The sequence below is a fragment of the Anomaloglossus baeobatrachus genome, chromosome 3, assembly GCF_048569485.1.
Source record: "Anomaloglossus baeobatrachus isolate aAnoBae1 chromosome 3, aAnoBae1.hap1, whole genome shotgun sequence".
Taxonomy (NCBI): Eukaryota; Metazoa; Chordata; class Amphibia; order Anura; family Aromobatidae; genus Anomaloglossus; species Anomaloglossus baeobatrachus.
Window position 1 is genome coordinate 101,923,373 of NC_134355.1, and position 19,785 is coordinate 101,943,157.

At 42.8% G+C, this 19,785-nt stretch overlaps 1 protein-coding gene across 1 annotated transcript in view; it reads right to left on the reverse strand.

Moving 5' to 3' along the window:
* The window catches only part of LOC142297178 (protocadherin Fat 4-like), a 225,280-nt gene that overhangs the window by 37,409 nt on the left and 168,086 nt on the right, over positions 1–19,785 (reverse strand). The window contains exons 30-35 of the mRNA XM_075341447.1: positions 18,322–18,458; positions 11,886–12,077; positions 9,875–9,972; positions 7,736–7,858; positions 5,146–5,337; positions 4,686–4,799 (exon numbers count right to left, since the gene is read on the reverse strand). Coding sequence (XP_075197562.1) covers positions 4,686–4,799; positions 5,146–5,337; positions 7,736–7,858; positions 9,875–9,972; positions 11,886–12,077; positions 18,322–18,458 — 856 coding nt within the window. The remainder of the gene's footprint in view (positions 1–4,685; positions 4,800–5,145; positions 5,338–7,735; positions 7,859–9,874; positions 9,973–11,885; positions 12,078–18,321; positions 18,459–19,785) is intronic.

Consider the following 19,785-nt stretch of genomic DNA (forward strand, 5'->3'; position numbering starts at 1 on the left):
GCGCGCTGCCCGAAACTAGTCTCTGTCTGCTCTGTGCTGCTGCTAAGGTATGTAAACTGAATCTCCCCAGCGCTGATTCCCCTCCCCCCCCTCGGCCGGAGCGTGAGATCCTCTGTTTCTCTGACTCCCTGTGTCCTTATCTATCGTGTGTGCCTGCCCTGCAGCATTGAGAATCACACAGTGTTTGCTTCTCAATGCTGCAGGCACACCACGGTAGATCAGGACATTGGGGAGAGGACAGTGTACTTACCACTTGTGTCCTCTCCTGCAGGTGCACAGCACTGGCCGGTAATATGCAAAGATAGAAGCATTGCCAATGCTTCTATCAGCTACCAACCACTGATCCCCTGCCTGGCAGAGCTGCTGTTCACACATCAGTTTTTTCCCAATCAGGCACAATCTGCTTTGTGCCTGATGCAATGGATCCGTCTCAGATTGTGAAAAAACTGATGCGACGGATCAGTTTTTTTTTTTTTATGCTGAGAGACCCCACACGCACACACGCAGGCACTACCTCGCACGCATCATCACTGCACATGCCAGCACTACCCAGCACGCATCATCACCGCACACGCCAGCACTACCCAGCACGCATCATCACCGCACACGCCAGCACGCATCATCACCGCTCACGCCGGCACTACCCAGCACGCATCATCACCGCACACCCCTGCACTACCGCACGCATCATCACCGCACACACCTGCACTACCGCACGCATCACCACCGCACACCCCTGCACTACCCAGCACGCATCATCACCGCACACGCAGGCACTACCCAGCACACATCATCACCGCACATGCAGGCACTACCCAGCACGCATCATCACCGCACACGCAGGCACTACCCAGCACGCATCATCACCGCATACCCCTGCACTACCGCACGCATCATCACCGCACACGCCGGCACTACCCAGCACACATCATCACCGCACATGCAGGCACTACCCAGCACGCATCATCACCGCACACCCCTGCACTACCGCACGCATTATTACCACACACACCGGCACTACCCTGCATGCATCATCACCGCACACAACCCGGCATTACCTCAGTGACGTCACCGTTGACAGCGCGACTCTCTTCAGTTGCTGTGTGGAGCTGATAGAGAGAGGCAGTGTTCTACTGCCTTTGCTGTCAGCTTCATGTAGCAGAGCTGAAATCGTTGTGGGACCTCTGTGGATTACGTCGGACCTGGAGGGGTATTTGGGGATTTTAATAAAATGGTGAAAGAGGGTGTTTTTTTGCCTTTTATTCCAAATAAAGGTTTGTTTTGGTGTATGTGTTTATTTACTTTCACTTACAGGTTAATCAATGGGGGTGTCTCATAGACGCCTGCCATGATTAACCCGATTGCCACCGCACCAGGGCAATTCAGGAAGAGCAGGGTAGAGTCCCTGGACTGTAGCATCTAATGGATGCGGCAATTCCGGGCGGCTGCTTGCTGATACTTTTAGGCTGGGGGGTTCCCCATAACGTGGAGCTCCCCCTCCTGAGAATACCAGCCTTCAGCCGTGTGGCTTTATCTTAGCTGGTATCAAAATTGGGGGGGAACCGCACGCCGTTTTTCTTTTAATTATTTATTTATTTTACTGCACAATATAGACCCGCCCACCGGCTGCTGTGATTGGTTGCAGTGAGGCAGCTGTCACTCAGCGTGGGGGCGTGTCTGCCTGCAACTAATCATAGGCGCCGGTGTGCGGGGAAAGCAGGGAATACGAGATTGAATAATGAGCGGCCGGCATTTTCAAATCAGGGGAAGCCGCCGGAGCAGTGTGACAGCCGTGCAGCCCTGCGCCGGTGATCGGTGAGTGGGTGAGAGTGAGTGAATAAGTCAGTGAGTCAGTCAGTGAGTGAGAGAGTTTGAGAGTGAGTGATTGATTGATTTTCTGACAAGCAATGAATTTATATCACTTCTGGGCATGCTCAGAAGTAAAAACCGGATACGGTACATGCTTCCAGCGTTTGAAGCATGACACCGAATCAGGCTCGCATAGACTTTCATTATGCACCATGCCGCACAGAGCCGCACCCGGAGCTATGCATTTTTTTGCTGGGAAAAAAACGTTCCTCTCTGCGTCCTGTGCGGCCACCGGAGTGACGCCGCATCAGGCAAAAACCGGATCAAACGCAAGTACATGCGGCACAATCCGGCGCTAATAAAAGTCTATGAGGAAAAACCACACCCTCCTGGGTCCTAGCTGCCTGCTCACCCTTTTCAGCTCTCCTCCTAGGTCCTAGCTGCCTGCACACCCTGTTCAGCTCTCCTCCTGGGTCCTAGCTGCCTGCACACCCTGTTCAGCCCTCCTCCTGGGTCCTAGCTGCCTGCACACCCTGTTCACTCTACTCCTGGGTCCTAGCCGCCTGCACACCCTGTAGTTAATTCCCTGCCTGTTCTGCACATTGCTGATCTGTGGTGGCTCAGAGCGATCACGGACAGCTTCTGCAGTTTCAGTTTGCTGGATGGGTGTAGATGGGGAGTGGATATGGGTGTGGCCGTTTGTAAAATGGGTGTGGTTAGGGGCGTGGCCTAAAAATTTGCCGCGCCGCAGACTTTGCCCCTCTTTCCCATCTTTAAAAGTTGGGAGGTATGCTATCACACTCCTTAACTGAATTCAATTCACATAGTCCCTCCATGACTTCTTAGAACATAACTCTCTATGAAACTCCACCACACCCAAAAGCATCTCAATGATTGGCTGATGACTGGTTCATGCAGCCTTTATCTATCCCACATATGTTTGAGATTGCTGGATTGTCATTGTAAATAAGCACTTGTACCTAGTCCCCCTCCCCACCTCATTGTAGATTGTAAGCTCTCACGAGCAGGGTTGTCTTTTTTGCTCTAATTATTGTATTTTCTATAACTGTTACTTGCTTGTATATGAACCTTTGAATTGTAAAGCGCTGCGGAATATGTTGGCGCTATAGAAATAAAGATTATTATTATTATTACTGACCTTCATTATATAAAAAAAACATGATGCATATGGATGCTATACTATATTTTTTTACATCCTGTTTTAGTGCTATGTTGCTTTCAAAATTTGACAAAAGTAAAACAAACTTCTAATATGATATCGTGAAACTAACCCTACTGAAGCAATAGACATTTTAAAGTGAACCTGTCAGGTGAAATATGCACCCAGAACCACGAGCAGTTCTAGGTGCATATTGCTAAGGCTATGTGCGCACTTTACGTTTTTTCATGCATTTCCACAGCGTTTTCAATTGCAGCGTTTTAATGCAAAAATGCATGCGTTTTGATATTCAAGCAAAGTCTATAAGAAATAGGGATTTCTTGTGCGCACTACGCTGTTAAAAACGCTGCGTTTTTGATGCAGAAATTTTGTCAAAATACTTGCATTTAAAGAAGCAACATGTGAATTGTTTTTGCCATTTTGGCAGCGTTTTGCTAACATTAGAGTCAATGAGATGTTTCAAAGCGCATCCTTAATCAAAATCCAAGCAATTTACATGCTTTTTTGATGAAGAAAACATGCTTTTTTGACAAAATAAACGCATGCGTTTTTGACATTATATTAAGGTCATGATATGTCCCTTTACACACACATAGTCCAACAATTAAATTAATGAAAATCATTAATTTAACGTTCATTTATACATAAATATTAGAACAGTTATCATTTTAATAAAATTAGATATTTCGTGTATGATTTTTTTCAAGATATTTGTTATCATTTTTTTTCTTTTTTTCATAGTCTTTGAATGTTTAAACTTTATTTAGTGGTGTATTTGTATTCAAAAAGCATCTGACTTTAAGCAATGAAAAAGCAGGTAAAACGCGGCCAAAACGCGGTAAAAACACAAGCGTACTTTTAGCGTTTTTGTGGACAAAAACAAATTTGACAAAGACAATTTCTGCCAGAGGATGCGTATAGAACTGCAACTAACTCACAGCAAAGTGCGCACATAGCCTATTACCTGCCTAACCGTCCCTGTATACAATAGCATAGATAAAGAGATCTTTAGAAAAAGTATTTCTAAAGATCCTTTATGATATGCTAATGAGCGCGGGGACTAGTCGCAATGGTGTTAGTTCCTGCGCTCATTCCGCCCTCTTAGTATGTTAGCACGCCCACAGGGGTTTGCTAACATGCTATTGAGTGCCCAATGCCCAGTGTCATCAGTTTTGACAACCATACTTGTGTCCGTTGTCAACGCTTCAGAACGCTAGGCTTTGGTTCAGTGCAGATGATCAGAATGCCCAGCACTTCCGGTCATGTGCACTATGAAGCCGGGTTCAGAGAAGTCTAGTGCGCATGAATGACGCAAAGTGGTTATCATCTCAGAATAATCCTTGTCCTTAGCATCTTTAGAGGTATCTGTACTAAAGAAGCCATACATGCTCTAGGCCAATGTGAATGAAGCCTAAAGCTCATGTCTCTAATATATAGCTGAAGCTTTAGGCTATGCTATGTTCACACATTGCGTTTTTGTCGAATCCTTTTGCTACATTTTTTTATGCAAATTGAAAGCTAGTTTTTATAGCTTTGCAAAAATGTTTTATGGTGTGTCACATAAGTCTTACAATGGTGGCCTAATATATTGTATTGTTCATACTTGGAATGTGGAAGCAAATCTAAACTTTGGGATTCTGAAAAATCAGGTAAAGTAAACCCACTTTTACTCAGGCAATAGACGTTTTGAATTTACCCTTTATCTTTTGTAGGATCAATTCTTGCGGACCCATCATCATCACCTCTTGATGGATGTATCTTATTAATGAGTTCCTTACTTGCTTCTTCATAGCCCTGCTGGCCTGTTTTCCTAAAAATATTAAAAAGATTATAAAATATGGAATACATGTATGTGGAGTTCATTTTGTCCTGCTAAAGGTGTTTTATGGCAAGTAGTAGCGGTCACGTACATAGCAATACATTGTGTTTGGAGTCACTTAGGTTTCACATGTTATGCAAAGCTCTGCTGACACATGCCATATCCACACAATGATTTGAAGGGAGAATATTTCCACATATATGAGGTACAGCATCAATTATACAAATTACACAAGTATATTCTGTCAGACCAGTATGAAATTTGACAGAGACAAAAAACCATATTGGTGCAATAAAAATATACTATATTGCTAATTTCAATTAATAAAAGACATTACCTCCCGACAAAAAATGCTGCAGTAACAGCGACAACCACCACGAGCGCAGCAAAGGTCGCAATGCCAGCTATAGCTTCTTGGCTTAGTGCAAAATTGTGGGGTTGTGGTGGTTGTTTCGTTGTAATATCTGTGGGTTTTCCAAATATTGAACCCAACTTCTGCTTAACTGTAGATATATTGTCTTTCAGCTTTCTGGAAAAAGAAAATGAACACAGCCATAAAGGGTTATTCCTAACGATGGCACTTATTATCTATCAATACCAACTTGTTAATCAGTGGGGGGTCTGACCATTGGACACCACCATTCTGAAAACGTGTTTATGAAATTTCCCTTCGTAATAGAACAGTGGCCGTGTATGCACCTCACCACTCCATTCGTTGTTTATGCCGCTGCCAGATAAAGCTGTCACAATTTACCCCAATATCCACTTAACCCATTCAAGACCAGATTTATTATAGACACAAAACCACGTAAAACCAAATATTACTTGTTAACAGTTGTGTACAATGAACTCACTTTAATCATTTGCAAGAATGTGAATTACAATGTGAACAATGCTCAGCTTAGATGCAGGTGTTCTCAAGACAGAGGCAGGGGAGATTAGATGCAGGTGTTCTCAGGACAGAGGCAGGGGAGATTAGATGCAGTTGTTCTGAAGACAGAGGCAGGGGAGATTAGATGCAGGTTTTCTGAGGACAGAGGCAGGGAAGATTAGATGCGGGTGTTCTCAGGACAGAGGCAGGGAAGATTAGATGCAGGTGGTCTCAGGACAGAGGCAGGGGAGATTAGATGCAGGTGTTCTCAGGACAGAGGCAGGGAAGATTAGATGCGGGTGTTCTCAGGACAGAGGCAGGGAAGATTAGATGCGGGTGTTCTCAGGACAGAGGCAGGGAAGATTAGATGCAGGTGGTCTCAGGACAGAGGCAGGGGAGATTAGATGCAGGTGTTCTCAGGACAGATGCAGGGGAGATTAGATGCAGGCGTTCTCAGGACAGAGGCAGGGGAGATTAGATGCAGGTGTTCTCAGGACAGGCAGAGGAGATTAGATGCAGACGTTCTCAGGACAGGGGCAGGGTAGACTAGATGCAGGCGTTCTCAGGACAGGGGCAGGGTAGATTAGATGCAGGTGTTCTCAGGACAGAGGCAGGGGAGATTAGATGCAGGTGTTCTCAGGACAGAGGTAGGGGAGATTAGATGCAGGCGTTCTCAGGACAGGGGCAAGGAGATTAGGTGACACTGAGTCACATACGGTTTTGGAAGGTTAACTGCTATAAAGGGCTACTGTGTTTCCAGCTCAAAAACTCTCTTTTTAAACCAGGAAAGGAAAGGAGATATCCATGCCATCCATGACTACTAGCTCTTCAGCCTCATCGCATCTAATTTATATGACATTGCTATAAGCAGCCAGGGGAATTATAAAGAGGCACGGATGGAAATTTGTCTGTTTAACTATATAGCGCACAGGGGAGCATTATTATCATGAGAAAGGACAGAGGAAGCATTTATTTGTGGGGCACAATAGCAGGGTACTATTTCTCTGAAGGGCAATGGCTATAGCACTATATAATTTATTATCACCAATGAGTCACTGGTTTAATCTGTACAGTATACACATACTGTATATGCATAGTTCCAAACCGTCCTGGAGTCAACAGGACTGTTCCGATTTGAAGGCTCAGTCCCCTGTCCTGGCACGTCAGAGATTTGTCCCGGCTTCCTCTCACTGTCTTCACTAGCTTTGTAGCTCTTCCTCGGTGGCAGGGCTGGCATTTCTCTGCACAACATGAATTAAAGAAACAATTCCCCTCTATTCTGATATTCCCAATAATCAAACTAGCAAAGTCCATGTTCCAAGAAAGCTGCTCTAGCAATGACCCACAGCCCACATTGAGGAACATAGGAGAATTTGGTATACTTGAGCTGTATTGAAGCAGTGAGCCCAGAAGCAGATTATTCAGGTACATATAGATACATCTGTACATAGCAGTGTATTGCTATATACATGTATTCTAGACGTGGAAAAAAGTCAGATTTTTTTATTGCTGTCAAACTGCTAAAAATAATTAAAAACAGTTACAAAAATGTCATATTTTGGTTGTATTTTCCCCTCAGGACTTGAACCAATAGCTAAGGCCTATGAGCCACAGGAACCTGAGTTTTTTCTCAACCACTGCTGCTTCATTAAAACCCTTGCTAAGGTCCCCAAAAGACAGACCGGACACCAGAGTACAGTAGGGACCCTAGGCCGCCACAAGACATACACAGATGATCACACACCTAGTATATAAAGATGGCACTAGAAGCAATGATATTTAATGGTACACAATCAAAGCCCTAGAAATAATACGACAATTAATATAATTTACTTGCTTACAAGTGCAAGCACCTGCAAGCATATTTATAGTCAGTGGGGCAAGAAAAAGGCAAGATGCCCACAAATTTGCAAGACATAACTTCACTGAATTTGAAAAATAGGCAGATATCAAAGTAATCTAACCCTTATGTTGCCCAAATGTTAAAATAACTGCATTCATTTCATCCAACACAGCTCTAATTTTATAAGTATTTCACAATTCTGATGAAGAATACCTTACGATGTCTTGGTTACTCTCACCAGAAGCCTTAAATGTAATTTTTGTATCTTGTTTACTATTGGGATCAGAATCCAAGGAGCTGATTGTAACATTGTCCTTCAGTACATCCTCCAAGACCCTGCAATTGAGAAACAGAGTCTTTGTAGCATTTAGAAAAAAAAGGTTCAAGACTCTTAACGAGTAATCATGGGGACTGCCAGCTGTCACCTCTGGTGAACTCAGTGACATCACCTCTCTCACAGCTGCGTCTCCGTCAGTGTGTCACTGATGCTGCAGTGCTCGGTCATGTTTTTTAATGTGACCTCGCACTGAGATCTCAGGATGGGTGGGCGGGGGAAGCAGTGAAGATTCTTAAGGGTTATCGAGCGGACTCGGAAGCAGTGGCACAGCTACAGGGAAACTCGGTAAGTATAATTGTCCTGCTTTAAACCCCATTTTACTTCCTTTTTCCTTTTTTTGTATCCGTGCTCGGGTTTGTCTATCACTATTAGTAATCTCTCTCTCGTACAGCACTCACACAGCCCATTCTAAACTCCATTGCTCCTTTTTTGCTCCCCTCTCCCTGTCTGTCTCAGAAGGGATCATGTTTCACATCCTGGGCATTAGATAGAGTCTAAGGGGGGAACTTTTCTTCTTGCGGAGACTGACAAACCAATCTGGCTGTCAGTGGTGAGGAGTCTTATAGCTGCAGGGCTCCTCTGGGATATATTCAAATTGTCTCTTCAGGGAGGAAGGAGACTAACTTTAATGCCACCAGTTGGAAGTAGCAATCCTAAAAGTCAAAAGTGGCTCTTTAACAAGCCTTTTCATATGACCCATTAAACCCCACTTTAAATCCTAGGTCATATGAAAAGGCTTGTTAAAGAGCCACTTTTGACTTTTAGGATTGCTACTTCCAATAGGTGGCACTAGAGTTTGTCTCCTTCCTCCCTGAAGAGACAATTTGGGCATCAGATAGTAAAGTGTCTAGTGAGTTTGGAAACAGTGGAAGAATACTGTATATCAGTAGCAGATCTGTGCTGTGTGTGAAATCAGTGACTTACACCATGTAAAATAAATAAATAAATCTTTATTTTATATAGTGCTAACATATTCCGCAACGCTTTACATACATCAGGAACACTGTCCCCATTGGGGCTCACAATCTAAATTCCCTATCTGTATGTTTTTTTGGAGTGTGGGAGGAAACTGGAGTACCCGGAGGAAACCCAGGCAAACACGGGGAGAACATACAAACTCCTTGCAGATGGTGTCCTCGGTGGGATTCGAACCCAGGACCCCAGCGCTGCAAGGCTGCAGTGCCAACTACTGAGCCACCGTGCCGCCCCATGTAATAGAAGAGCATGCAGTCAGCCGTAAATAAAGGCAATGTTTTTGAGACTGAAGATGAGAAAAACGAACTGTAGTACTTTACATGTACCCACTTACAGCAGAGCGGTAGCACAGAGCTGGGTAACATAGTGAAAAATGAACATGCCTGTCTGCCTTTTCACCTAACAACCTTATCCTAATTTCATCCGGTTACGTAGGTTGAAAAAAAGACCTATGTCCATCTAGTTCAACCTTCCTCTACCAAATACATATTTTGTCACTAAAATAGTTACATAGAAAAGACCTAGGTCCATCTAGTCCTAGGTTCATCTAGACCTAGGTCCGTTAACAAGAACTGATCACCTATATACAACTCAGTTGGCACTCTTGTTTACACAGGCCAATGAATACTGATGGGAACAGGATGATCGTTCATGTACAGCATCATGATATTGGTAGCACATTATTTTTATGCTAGTGTACATGATCCAATCACCCGAGAAAAAAATAGCCTTTTGGTCATTTGTTGGGTGATTGCCGGCATGCTTACATGGATCGATAATCGGGAAGAAGAGTTCATACAAATACTTTTTCGCTGCCTGTCAGTTTGCCTAAGTGTTTCTTAAGGAACCTCATTCTGCATGAATCTTGGGCATGAAACAAACACTCGGTACATTACTGCACCATGTCTATTTTGCTCTGAATCGCTGTGGCATTTATAAGAAAATATACTTTGAAATCTCAGCTGGGGACTGTATATATGAGTCTTGAGAAGGTGTAACCTACATGTGGGAATTTGTCTACTGTCCAGGACGGGTAATACCTGTGGATTTTTTGGATATTCTGCTTGACCTCATCTACTGTCTGATTTATTTTAATCTCTGACAGATCACGTGAAGACGATGGTGATTTCACTTGAAGCTAGAGAACAAAGATAAAAGAAAATATTTTGTAGAGTTAGGACTATTTTTAAACTGTGGATAGTGTTCACCTATGAAGCAACGTATTATAGAAACCACTTGACGGCTTTTGTTAATGGCAGCTTGTATTCTGCTGACAGACTTTCAGAGCCACTGCTGGATTTCTTAATTACTTGTGACAGCTTTGTTGTATTTTCATTTCCCTTCTATAACTTAAAAAAATCAATCTCATCAAGAGTTTTATATTAGGGAATTTTGTTTCTTGGTTTATTTCATGCAACATCATGACATCTGCTCTATAAAATCAATATAAAATGATATATCTAATTCTTATTCAAAATAAATCCTTCACATCTTACACAAGTAGTAAAAGTAACTGTTCACACTTAAAGGGAACCAAGCACAAGGATTTTCGTATATAACCTAAACCCAGTGCTATACTGGCACTATCAGGCTGGTTCTCTACATACCTTTATTGGTCAGCTCATATACATAGGTTTTGAAATCCAAGAAAGTAAAGTTTAAAAAATCGGCAGCTTCTTGAGTGACAGCAGCAGAGGATCAGATAATATCTGGGGGATATTCATAGTTATTCCCTCTCCCTGTTAGAATTAGCATACGTATTATACAATCAATTTAACTTTTCACTAGCAGGACCTGTGTGAGGTCATACCCATGTGACCAGAAGGGGCAAGGCCTCAGCAAACAGAAAAATGTTGCTTGCTGGTATTAGCTTTGTTGGCTGAGGCCCTGCCTTTTCTGGTCAAATGGGTACAACCTCACACAGGTCCTGCTAGTGAAAAATTAAATTGATTGTATAATACGTATGCTAATTCTAACAGGGGGAGGGGATAACTATGAATACCCCCCACAGATATTATCTGATCCTCTGCTGCTGTCACTCAAGAAGCTGTCGATTTTATAAACTTTACTTTCTTGGATTTCAAAACCTGTACATCCGAGCTGACCACTAATGGCATGTATAGAATCATCCTTATAGTGCCAGTATAGCACTGGCTTTAGGTTATAGAGGAAAATCCTGGTGATTGGTTGTCTTTAAACCAACAAAATGAACATATAGAATTAGAGTATTTCTTCTCATTTAAATAGATTCAAAATCCCGGGGTTACCAAGTGATAATTAGGAAAGTACAGATCTCTGGATTAGCTATATTAGAAGTGTTTTAAGTAGCATTGTTTTTTACTGTATGTGGAAACTAAGTATTCTGAGATCCTTTTTATTACACATTGATTATTTTTGATTATGTCACCTCATAGTTTGTATAACAATAAATATAATTGTAAATCACAACTGTGTTGTCCTCATCTGTGCATTGCATGACCTCTTTCTTCACTCGGATGATATTGCTGTCTCTGCATCACTTTTAAGACACACAAGTAGTAAAACAATTAAAGCGGATGTCGCCAGGTTTTGGTCACCTTATCTGAGATCAACACAATGTAGAGACAGGGACCCTGACTCCAGAAGTGTGTTACTTATTGAGCTGTTTGCTGTAGTTTAAAAAAAAAATAAAAAAAAACAAAACACTGTTTTCTCAGCAGGAGATTGTCATTAAAGGACTAGTAAACCTGCTGTCATGTAGTCCTCCATATTCATGATTCATTCTGTATAAATCCCCACCACCATCACTGATTAGGTCTTTTCTGCCTATGCACAGTGTACGCAGAGAGCTACCAATCAATGGTGTGGGCGGGGTTATACAGAGGTCACCAGTCAAAGAACTGGTAGGTCTGCAGCAGATAAAACAGTGATTTTATGAAAAGTGCAGCAAGCAGCTCAGTAAGTGACACAACACTGCAATCAGGGTATCTGCCCCTACATCATGGTGCTCTCAGATGGGGTAGAAAAAACATAGTGATAGATTATTTTTAGCCTGTAATCACTGTTACATACCTGAATCTCAGTTTGGGCAGAGAGTCCATTTTTGTCAGTAACTTGCACTTTGATGTGAAAAGTTCCAGTTTTTCCAGCCAAATTGGCAGCTACAATCTGTCCTGTGTCCTTATCAATATGAAAATCTTCCCCGAACTGATCCACCAAGCTGTAGATAAGTGTTGGGTTTGACACAGAACCTCTACTTTTGGCCTTCAAGAAACAAAATGATTATAACCTTGAATCTGTCACAATTGTCTGTTCCTATAGGGTTTTCTTGCATAAATTATCTTAGAATAGTGCAATGAATATATTAATTATTATACATTAAAGGGTTATGAACTAAACAGTGAAACCACACAATATACAATCTCAGAAAACTCTCCCTTAATCTCCTCCATCTCTGTAATTCTATTATGTCTCATATTCTAATGAAAAAATAGAAATAGATAAAGTAAATTTATATCTATATTCCAAGTAATCAGCAATTTATGCTGCTTACAAGTGAATGTCTTCAAGGCAAGATGCTGCAGAAGTAAAATTTTTCAGTAAAATGTTGACAAAAAAATGTGGGTGCCATTTTGCACAATGCGGAAGACTTCAGAAGTTAGAGAATGGGCTCATGACGGCAGCCACTATAAAAGATGAGGGCTGGCCCAGCAGCGCCATGTTAAGATTTTATAACCAAGGAACAGGAGGACAGAGTGTACAGATCATTACATCTAGGGATAGAAAAGGGCCTCATTATGAATGTAGTGTAATACTGCTGTGGTCAAATTAATTGAAAATAAGACTAGTAGTTTCAGTCAGTGAATCATAATCCAAAGATTCAAGTAATAGGAAAGTGCTGGACCTCCATAGTCAGTATTAATGTGAACTGATTGATCTTTGATTTATTAAAGGGAATCTATCACCAGGTTTTTGCCAACTGATCTGATAGCAGTATAACATAGGGGCAGAGATCCTGATTCCAGCAATGTGTCACTTAATGGGCTGTTTAGTGTAGTTTTGATAAAATCACTGTTAAATCAGCAGGTAGTCCAGCATATTCATAAGCTTTGTATAACTGCTAGATCTGCAGCAGACAAAACATTGATTTTATCAAAATGACAGCAAACAGATCAGTAAGTGACATTGCTGGAATCAGGATCTCTACCCCTACATTATGCTGCTCTCAGATCGGGTAACAAAAACCTGGTGATAGATTCCCTTTAACAATGCAAAAAAAAGTACCTGCACACCTAAGTATTAAATTAATGCACACGTGCGCTAATACAATACAGTCAGGGCCAGAAATATTTGGACAGTGACACAAGTTTTGTTATTTTAGCTGTTTACAAAAACATGTTCAGAAATACAATTATATATATAATATGGGCTGAAAGTGCACACTCCCAGCTGCAATATGAGAGTTTTCACATCCAAATCGGAGAAAGGGTTTAGGAATCATAGCTCTGTAATGCATAGCCTCCTCTTTTTCAAGGGACCAAAAGTAATTGGACAAGGGACTCTAAGGGCTGCAATTAACTCTGAAGGCGTCTCCCTCGTTAACCTGTAATCAATTAAGTAGTTAAAAGGTCTGGGGTTGATTACAGGTGTGTGGTTTTGCATTTGGAAGCTGTTGCTGTGAGAAGACAACATGCGGTCTAAGGAACTCTCAATTGAGGTGAAGCAGAACATCCTGAGGCTGAAAAAAAAGAAAAAGTCCATCAGAGAGATAGCAGACATGCTTGGAGTAGCAAAATCAACAGTCGGGTGCATTCTGAGAAAAAAGGAATTGACTGGTGAGCTTGGGAACTCAAAAAGGCCTGGGCGTCCACGGATGACAACAGTGGTGGATGATCGCCGCATACTTTCTTTCGTGAAGAAGAACCCGTTCACAACATCAACTGAAGTCCAGAACACTCTCAGTGAAGTAGGTGTATCTGTCTCTAAGTCAACAGTAAAGAGAAGACTCCATGAAAGTAAATACAAAGGGTTCACATCTAGATGCAAACCATTCATCAATTCCAAAAATAGACAGGCCAGAGTTAAATTTGCTGAAAAACACCTCATGAAGCCAGCTCAGTTCTGGAAAAGTATTCTATGGACAGATGAGACCAAGATCAACCTGTACCAGAATGATGGGAAGAAAAAAGTTTGGAGAAGAAAGGGAACGGCACATGATACAAGGCACACCACATCCTCTGTAAAACATGGTGGAGGCAACGTGATAGCATGGGCATGCATGGCTTTCAATGGCACTGGGTCACTTGTGTTTATTGATGACATAACAGCAGACAAGAGTAGCCGGATGAATTCTGAAGTGTACCGGGATATACTTTCAGCCCAGATTCAGCCAAATGCCGCAAAGTTGATCGGACGGCGCTTCATAGAACAGATGGACAATGACCCCAAGCATACAGCCAAAGCTACCCAGGAGTTCATGAGTGCAAAAAAGTGGAACATTCTGCAATGGCTAAGTCAATCACCAGATCTTAACCCAATTGAGCATGCATTTCACTTGCTCAAATCCAGACTTAAGACGGAAAGACCCACAAACAAGCAAGACCTGAAGGCTGCGGCTATAAAGGCCTGGCAAAGCATTAAGAAGGAGGAAACCCAGCGTTTGGTGATGTCCATGGGTTCCAGACTTAAGGCAGTGATTGCCTCCAAAGGATTCGCAACAAAATATTGAAAATAAAAATATTTTGTTTGGGTTTGGTTTATTTGTCCAATTACTTTTGACCTCCTAAAATGTGGAGTGTTTGTAAAGAAATGTGTACAATTCCTACAATTTCTATCAGATATTTTTGTTCAAACCTTCAAATTAAACGTTACAATCTGCACTTGAATTCTGTTGTAGAGGTTTCATTTCAAATCCAATGTGGTGGCATGCAGAGCCCAACTCGCGAAAATTGTGTCACTGTCCAAATATTTCTGGACCTAACTGTATGTGGACAATACACGAACATACGCACACTAAGCGTCAGGACACTAAGGGGTACTTTACACGCTGCAACATCACTAGCGATTGCTAGCAATGTCGAGCGCGATAGCACCCGCCCCCGTCGTCCATGCGATATGTGGTGATCGCTGCCGTAGCGAACATTATCACTACGGCAGCGTCACACGCACCTACCTGTGCAGCGACGTCGCTGTGACTGCCGAACAATCCCTCCCTCAAGGGGGAGGTGCGTTCAGCGTCATAGCGATGTCACTAAGCGGCCAGCCAATAGAAGCGGAGGGGAGGAGATGAGCGGGACGTAACATCCCGCCCACTTCCTTCCTTCCGCATTGCCGGTGGACGCAGGTAAGGAGATGTTCGTCGCTCCCGCGGTGTCACACATAGTGATGTGTGCTGCCGTAGGAGCGACGAACAACATCGTACCGGTGGCAGCAACGATATTAAGGAAATGAGCGACGTGTCAACGATCACCGTTTTGGAACGATTTTGCGATCTCTTATCGTCGCTCATTAGTGCTACACGCTGCGATGTCGCTACCGGCGCCGGATGTGCATCACTAACGACATGACCCCGACGATATACCGTATCGGTAGCGATGTCGCAGCGTGTAAAGTACCCCTAAGAATAATGAATGAAAGAACTCCCATATTGCTACGAGTATACACATTAATGTAAGGTACTTGGTTAATATTTTTTTCTATCAAAAAATGAAAAAGTCATCCAATCACATCAAGGTCTATCTTTATGGATGGTCCCTACCACTTGTGTTTTCTCTCTATGATCCAAGCCAATATTGGAGTTCATTTATTCATTAATTGCAGCATGCTGACGCATGTGGATGTTTGCATAATAACCACATAGCGTATTTCTGCACCTGTACAATAATTTAATACTAAAGAGGTGCGGGTCCTTTTTTGTTATTTTTTTGTACTTTATATTGGGTCGTACAGACTTCTTCAGGGCTCAGCACCCTTATTTGGCCATCTTTACAAAACAAGGTTTTAATTGCGAGCCATGCCTGATTTCCTGTCACCTTCCCTGTTCAGTTGAGCCATGGTTTAGCACATAGAAAAATGAGATATTAGTGATAAGGACCATCCATATAAAAGGAAAAAATACATGGCAGTTTGCAGACTCTGCAATACAAACGTCAAAGGAGCTAAGGCTGAACACGAATTGAGGCTTGCAAAAGAGGCCAAGAGTAATGCCGGCGTCACACAGTATGATCTATCGTGCGATCGCACAAGCGCTCGTACCCGCCCTCGCCGTTTATCCGTCACGGGCAATTAGTTGCCTGTGTCGCACAAAGTCATTAACCCCCTGTCACACTCACTTACCTCATGGATGACCTCGCTGTGGGCGGCGAACATCCTCTTCCTGAAGGGGGAGGGACGTTCGGCGTCACAGCGACGTCACACAGCGGCCGGCCAATAGAAGCGGAGGGGCGGAGATGAGCGGGACATAAACATCCCGCCCACCTTCTTCCTTCCACATTGCCGGCGGGATGCAGGTAAGCTGTGTTCATTATTCCCGGTGTGTCACACGGAGCGATGTGTGCTGCCCCGGGTACGATAAAGAACCGGCGCAGAGAAGAAGAAACGACTTTTTGAAAATGAGCGACGTGTCAACGAGCAACGATAAGGTGAAGTATTTTTGCTCGTTCACCATCGTTCGTAGCTGTCACACGCTACGATATATCAAATGATGCCGGACAACAAGGTAGAACAGCAGGTGGAGATACTAAATTCGTATTTTGTATTTGTCTTCTCCCAAAAACTATCAAATCATGACAGAAATGATGGTCAGGAGGAGTCCAAATTGACAATAAGCAAAGGATTGATAATCCAAGTTAAAGGAAACCAAGTCCCCAGGTCCAGACGATTTACACCCTAGAGTCTTGAAAGAGATAGCTGAGGAAATAATAGTACCGCTTGTAATAATCTTCAATAAGTCGTGGGAAACAGGAGTGGTCACTCTAGATTAGAAAAGGGCAAATCTAGTTCCCATCTACAAAAAGGGGAAATAGGAGGATCCAGGGAATTACAGGCCAGTAAGCCTGACCTCTATAGCAGGAAAAGTCTTCAAGCAAATTGTCAAAGAACATTTACTTAGGTACCTGGATGAGAAAGCATTAATCAACCAAAGCCAGCACGGCTTTATGACCAATAAATCTTGTCAGACCAACCTGATTTCCTTCTACAACATAGTCACTGAATGGTTGGACCAGAAAATGCTGTGGATATAGTATACCTTGACCTCAGTAAGGCATTTGATAAAGTATCACATGACATCCTCATTGAAAAAATGATCAAGTATGGAATTGACAAAAAATCAGTTAGATGGATTCACTACTGGCTTAGTGATCAGGCACAATGAGTAATACTAAATGGATACACATCAACCTGGAGGAAAGTCAAAAGTGGTACCGCAAGGCTCTCTCCTGGGGCCAGTGCTGTTTAATATCTTTATAAATGATCTGGATAACGGAATTACTGGGGAACTCATAAAATTCACAGTTGATACTAAGATAGGAGGAGTAGCCAACGCTAGAGAGGAAAGAGAGTGTATTCCAAAGGATCTAGACACACTCGAACAATGGTCCAAGGCAAACAGTATGGTGTTTAACAGGGACAAATGAAAAGTCCTACATCTGGGTAAAAGAAATGTAAAAAGTATATATAGTATGGGAGGAATAGAACTAGGTGATAGCACCAGGGAAAAGGACTTGGGCATAATAGTAAATCCCAGGTTTAACATGAGCCAGCAATGCGGAGCTGCAGCTAAAAAGGGCAACAAAATTCCGGTATGTATCAAGACAAGCATTTAATCTAGATCAAGAGAGGTAATTATTCCCCTATACTCTGCCCTGGTCACACCCCACCTGGAATACTGTGTACAGTTCTGGGCGCCCCAATTCGAGAAAGACATCGATATATTGGAGCAAGTCCAGAGAAGAGCAACTAAGATGGTAGAAGGTCTGCAAACTATGTAATATGAAGACCGGCTAAAAGGACTAGGGATGTTTAGTTTGTAAAAGAGAAGGCTGAGAAGAGACTTAGCAGTGGTCTACAAATATCGAAAGGTAGTCACAGTGCACTATTCTGATTAGCACAAGGAAGCACAAGAAGCAATGGGATACAACTAAAAGGAAGGAGGTTCAGATTAGACATTAGGAAAAACTTTCTTACAATGAGCGCTGTCATAGAGTGGAACAGATGACCACGGAAGGTAGTGAGTTCTCCATCAATGGAAATCTTCAAGAGGAAGCTGGATAAAGATATAGCTGGGATGATTTAGGAAAACCTGCACTTGCAGGGGGTTGGGCCCGATGGCCCTTGGTGTCCCTTCCAACTCTACCATTCTATGATTCTATGAACTATCCAAGCAAACTTTCTGGTGACTTTACTAAGGGGAATTGTTTATTATTTATAGCCAAGTCACTTATACCCAAAGGTGTGAGCACTTACAAGTCTACAATAAAAAAAAATATAGAAATATCCAGTATCATACCGTGACTTTAATAACAGGGGATCCGGGGGGTTCTGTATTCAATATTGTAGCAAAATATGTGTCTTGCTCAAACACTGGACCCTCTTTGATATCGCGTACAGTAATTTGTAACTGAGCCATATTAGGAGACAGCGGACCTGAGAACAAAATGTATAAAGTACTTTTAATGTAAAAATTACAAATATTACGGGGTGTAAAAATTACAAATATTACGGGGTATTACCCATAACCACAGACTGTTAAAGCCCATGGTATAATGGGCTTAGAACATTTTGAATGGATAATATGATATTGGATGATAACTTTCTTTATTTTCATCAGTTTTATGTTTCCAACATTGGCCAACACTTGTTTGGATTACATGAAGTGTAATGAATGTCAATTAGCGGGGGCATGTGGGGGTGCGAGGTGGTGGTACACCCAGTCATCCATGAGTTTAGAGATGCTAGATGGAATTAGATTTATTCTTTGTAAGTAAAATCACGTGAAAATTAATATCCAGTGTCAACTGCATTAAAATGCATATCATGTATTGTAGTTGTCGTGATCATCGAAATACTTTTCGAGTCAATGAATATCTTAACAAACTGAGAACCAATGTTACTATGTCTAACAAAGTTACTGTGATGCAAAATACAAAAAGAACTAACAATATGGCTGCACTAATGTTGTCACTTTTGCAAAATAAGCGTAATTTGGGAACTTAAAGTGAACCTGTCAGGTGCAATATGCACCCAGAACTACGAGCCATTCTGGGTGCATATATCTAATCCTCGCCTAACAGTCCCTGTATCTTGTAGCATAGATAAAGAGATCATAGGAAAAAGTATTTCTAAAGATCCTTTATCACATGCTAATGAGCATGGAGACTAGTCGCAAGGGCGTTGCTTCCCTTGGCTAGTCGGCCCCCTTAGCATGTAAGCACGCCCCTGTGGGCTTGCTAACATGCTAATGAATGCACAGCATCAGTGGCATGGTCGATCTCACCGCCCTCTGTTGCCACCGCCCCCCAACGCTGGATTTCGGCTAAGAACAAGCTAATCAAAACCCTAGGAACACTCTGCACCACACCCACCAGACACACCAGTGGACAGCCTGAAGGGAATAGGGCTGGCCACTTGGGGGGTTGGTTAAGGGGAAGTCAGGAGTGTTAGGAGACAGTTAGTTGAGTGGTGACTCTCAAGAGGAGAGGTCAGGAGCTGGGCTCCTCGTTTACTAGGTGGCAGATGTTGGTCTGGGCCTGGTAGGAGCTGGACCCCGGTCGCAGGGGATCGTGACAAGGGGCACGAACTGTCGAGGAGGACAGCCGGCGGCCTTGTGCCATCACGGGGCAGGGGCCAGGGCAAGACGGGGTACATGGACCCCAGGCCAGGAAGTAGCTTCAGCCGTCCTGGTAATTCACCCGATGAGGACGGAACCTTCAAGATCCATTCTCCACCCACTCCAAAATCGGGGGTACTAGCA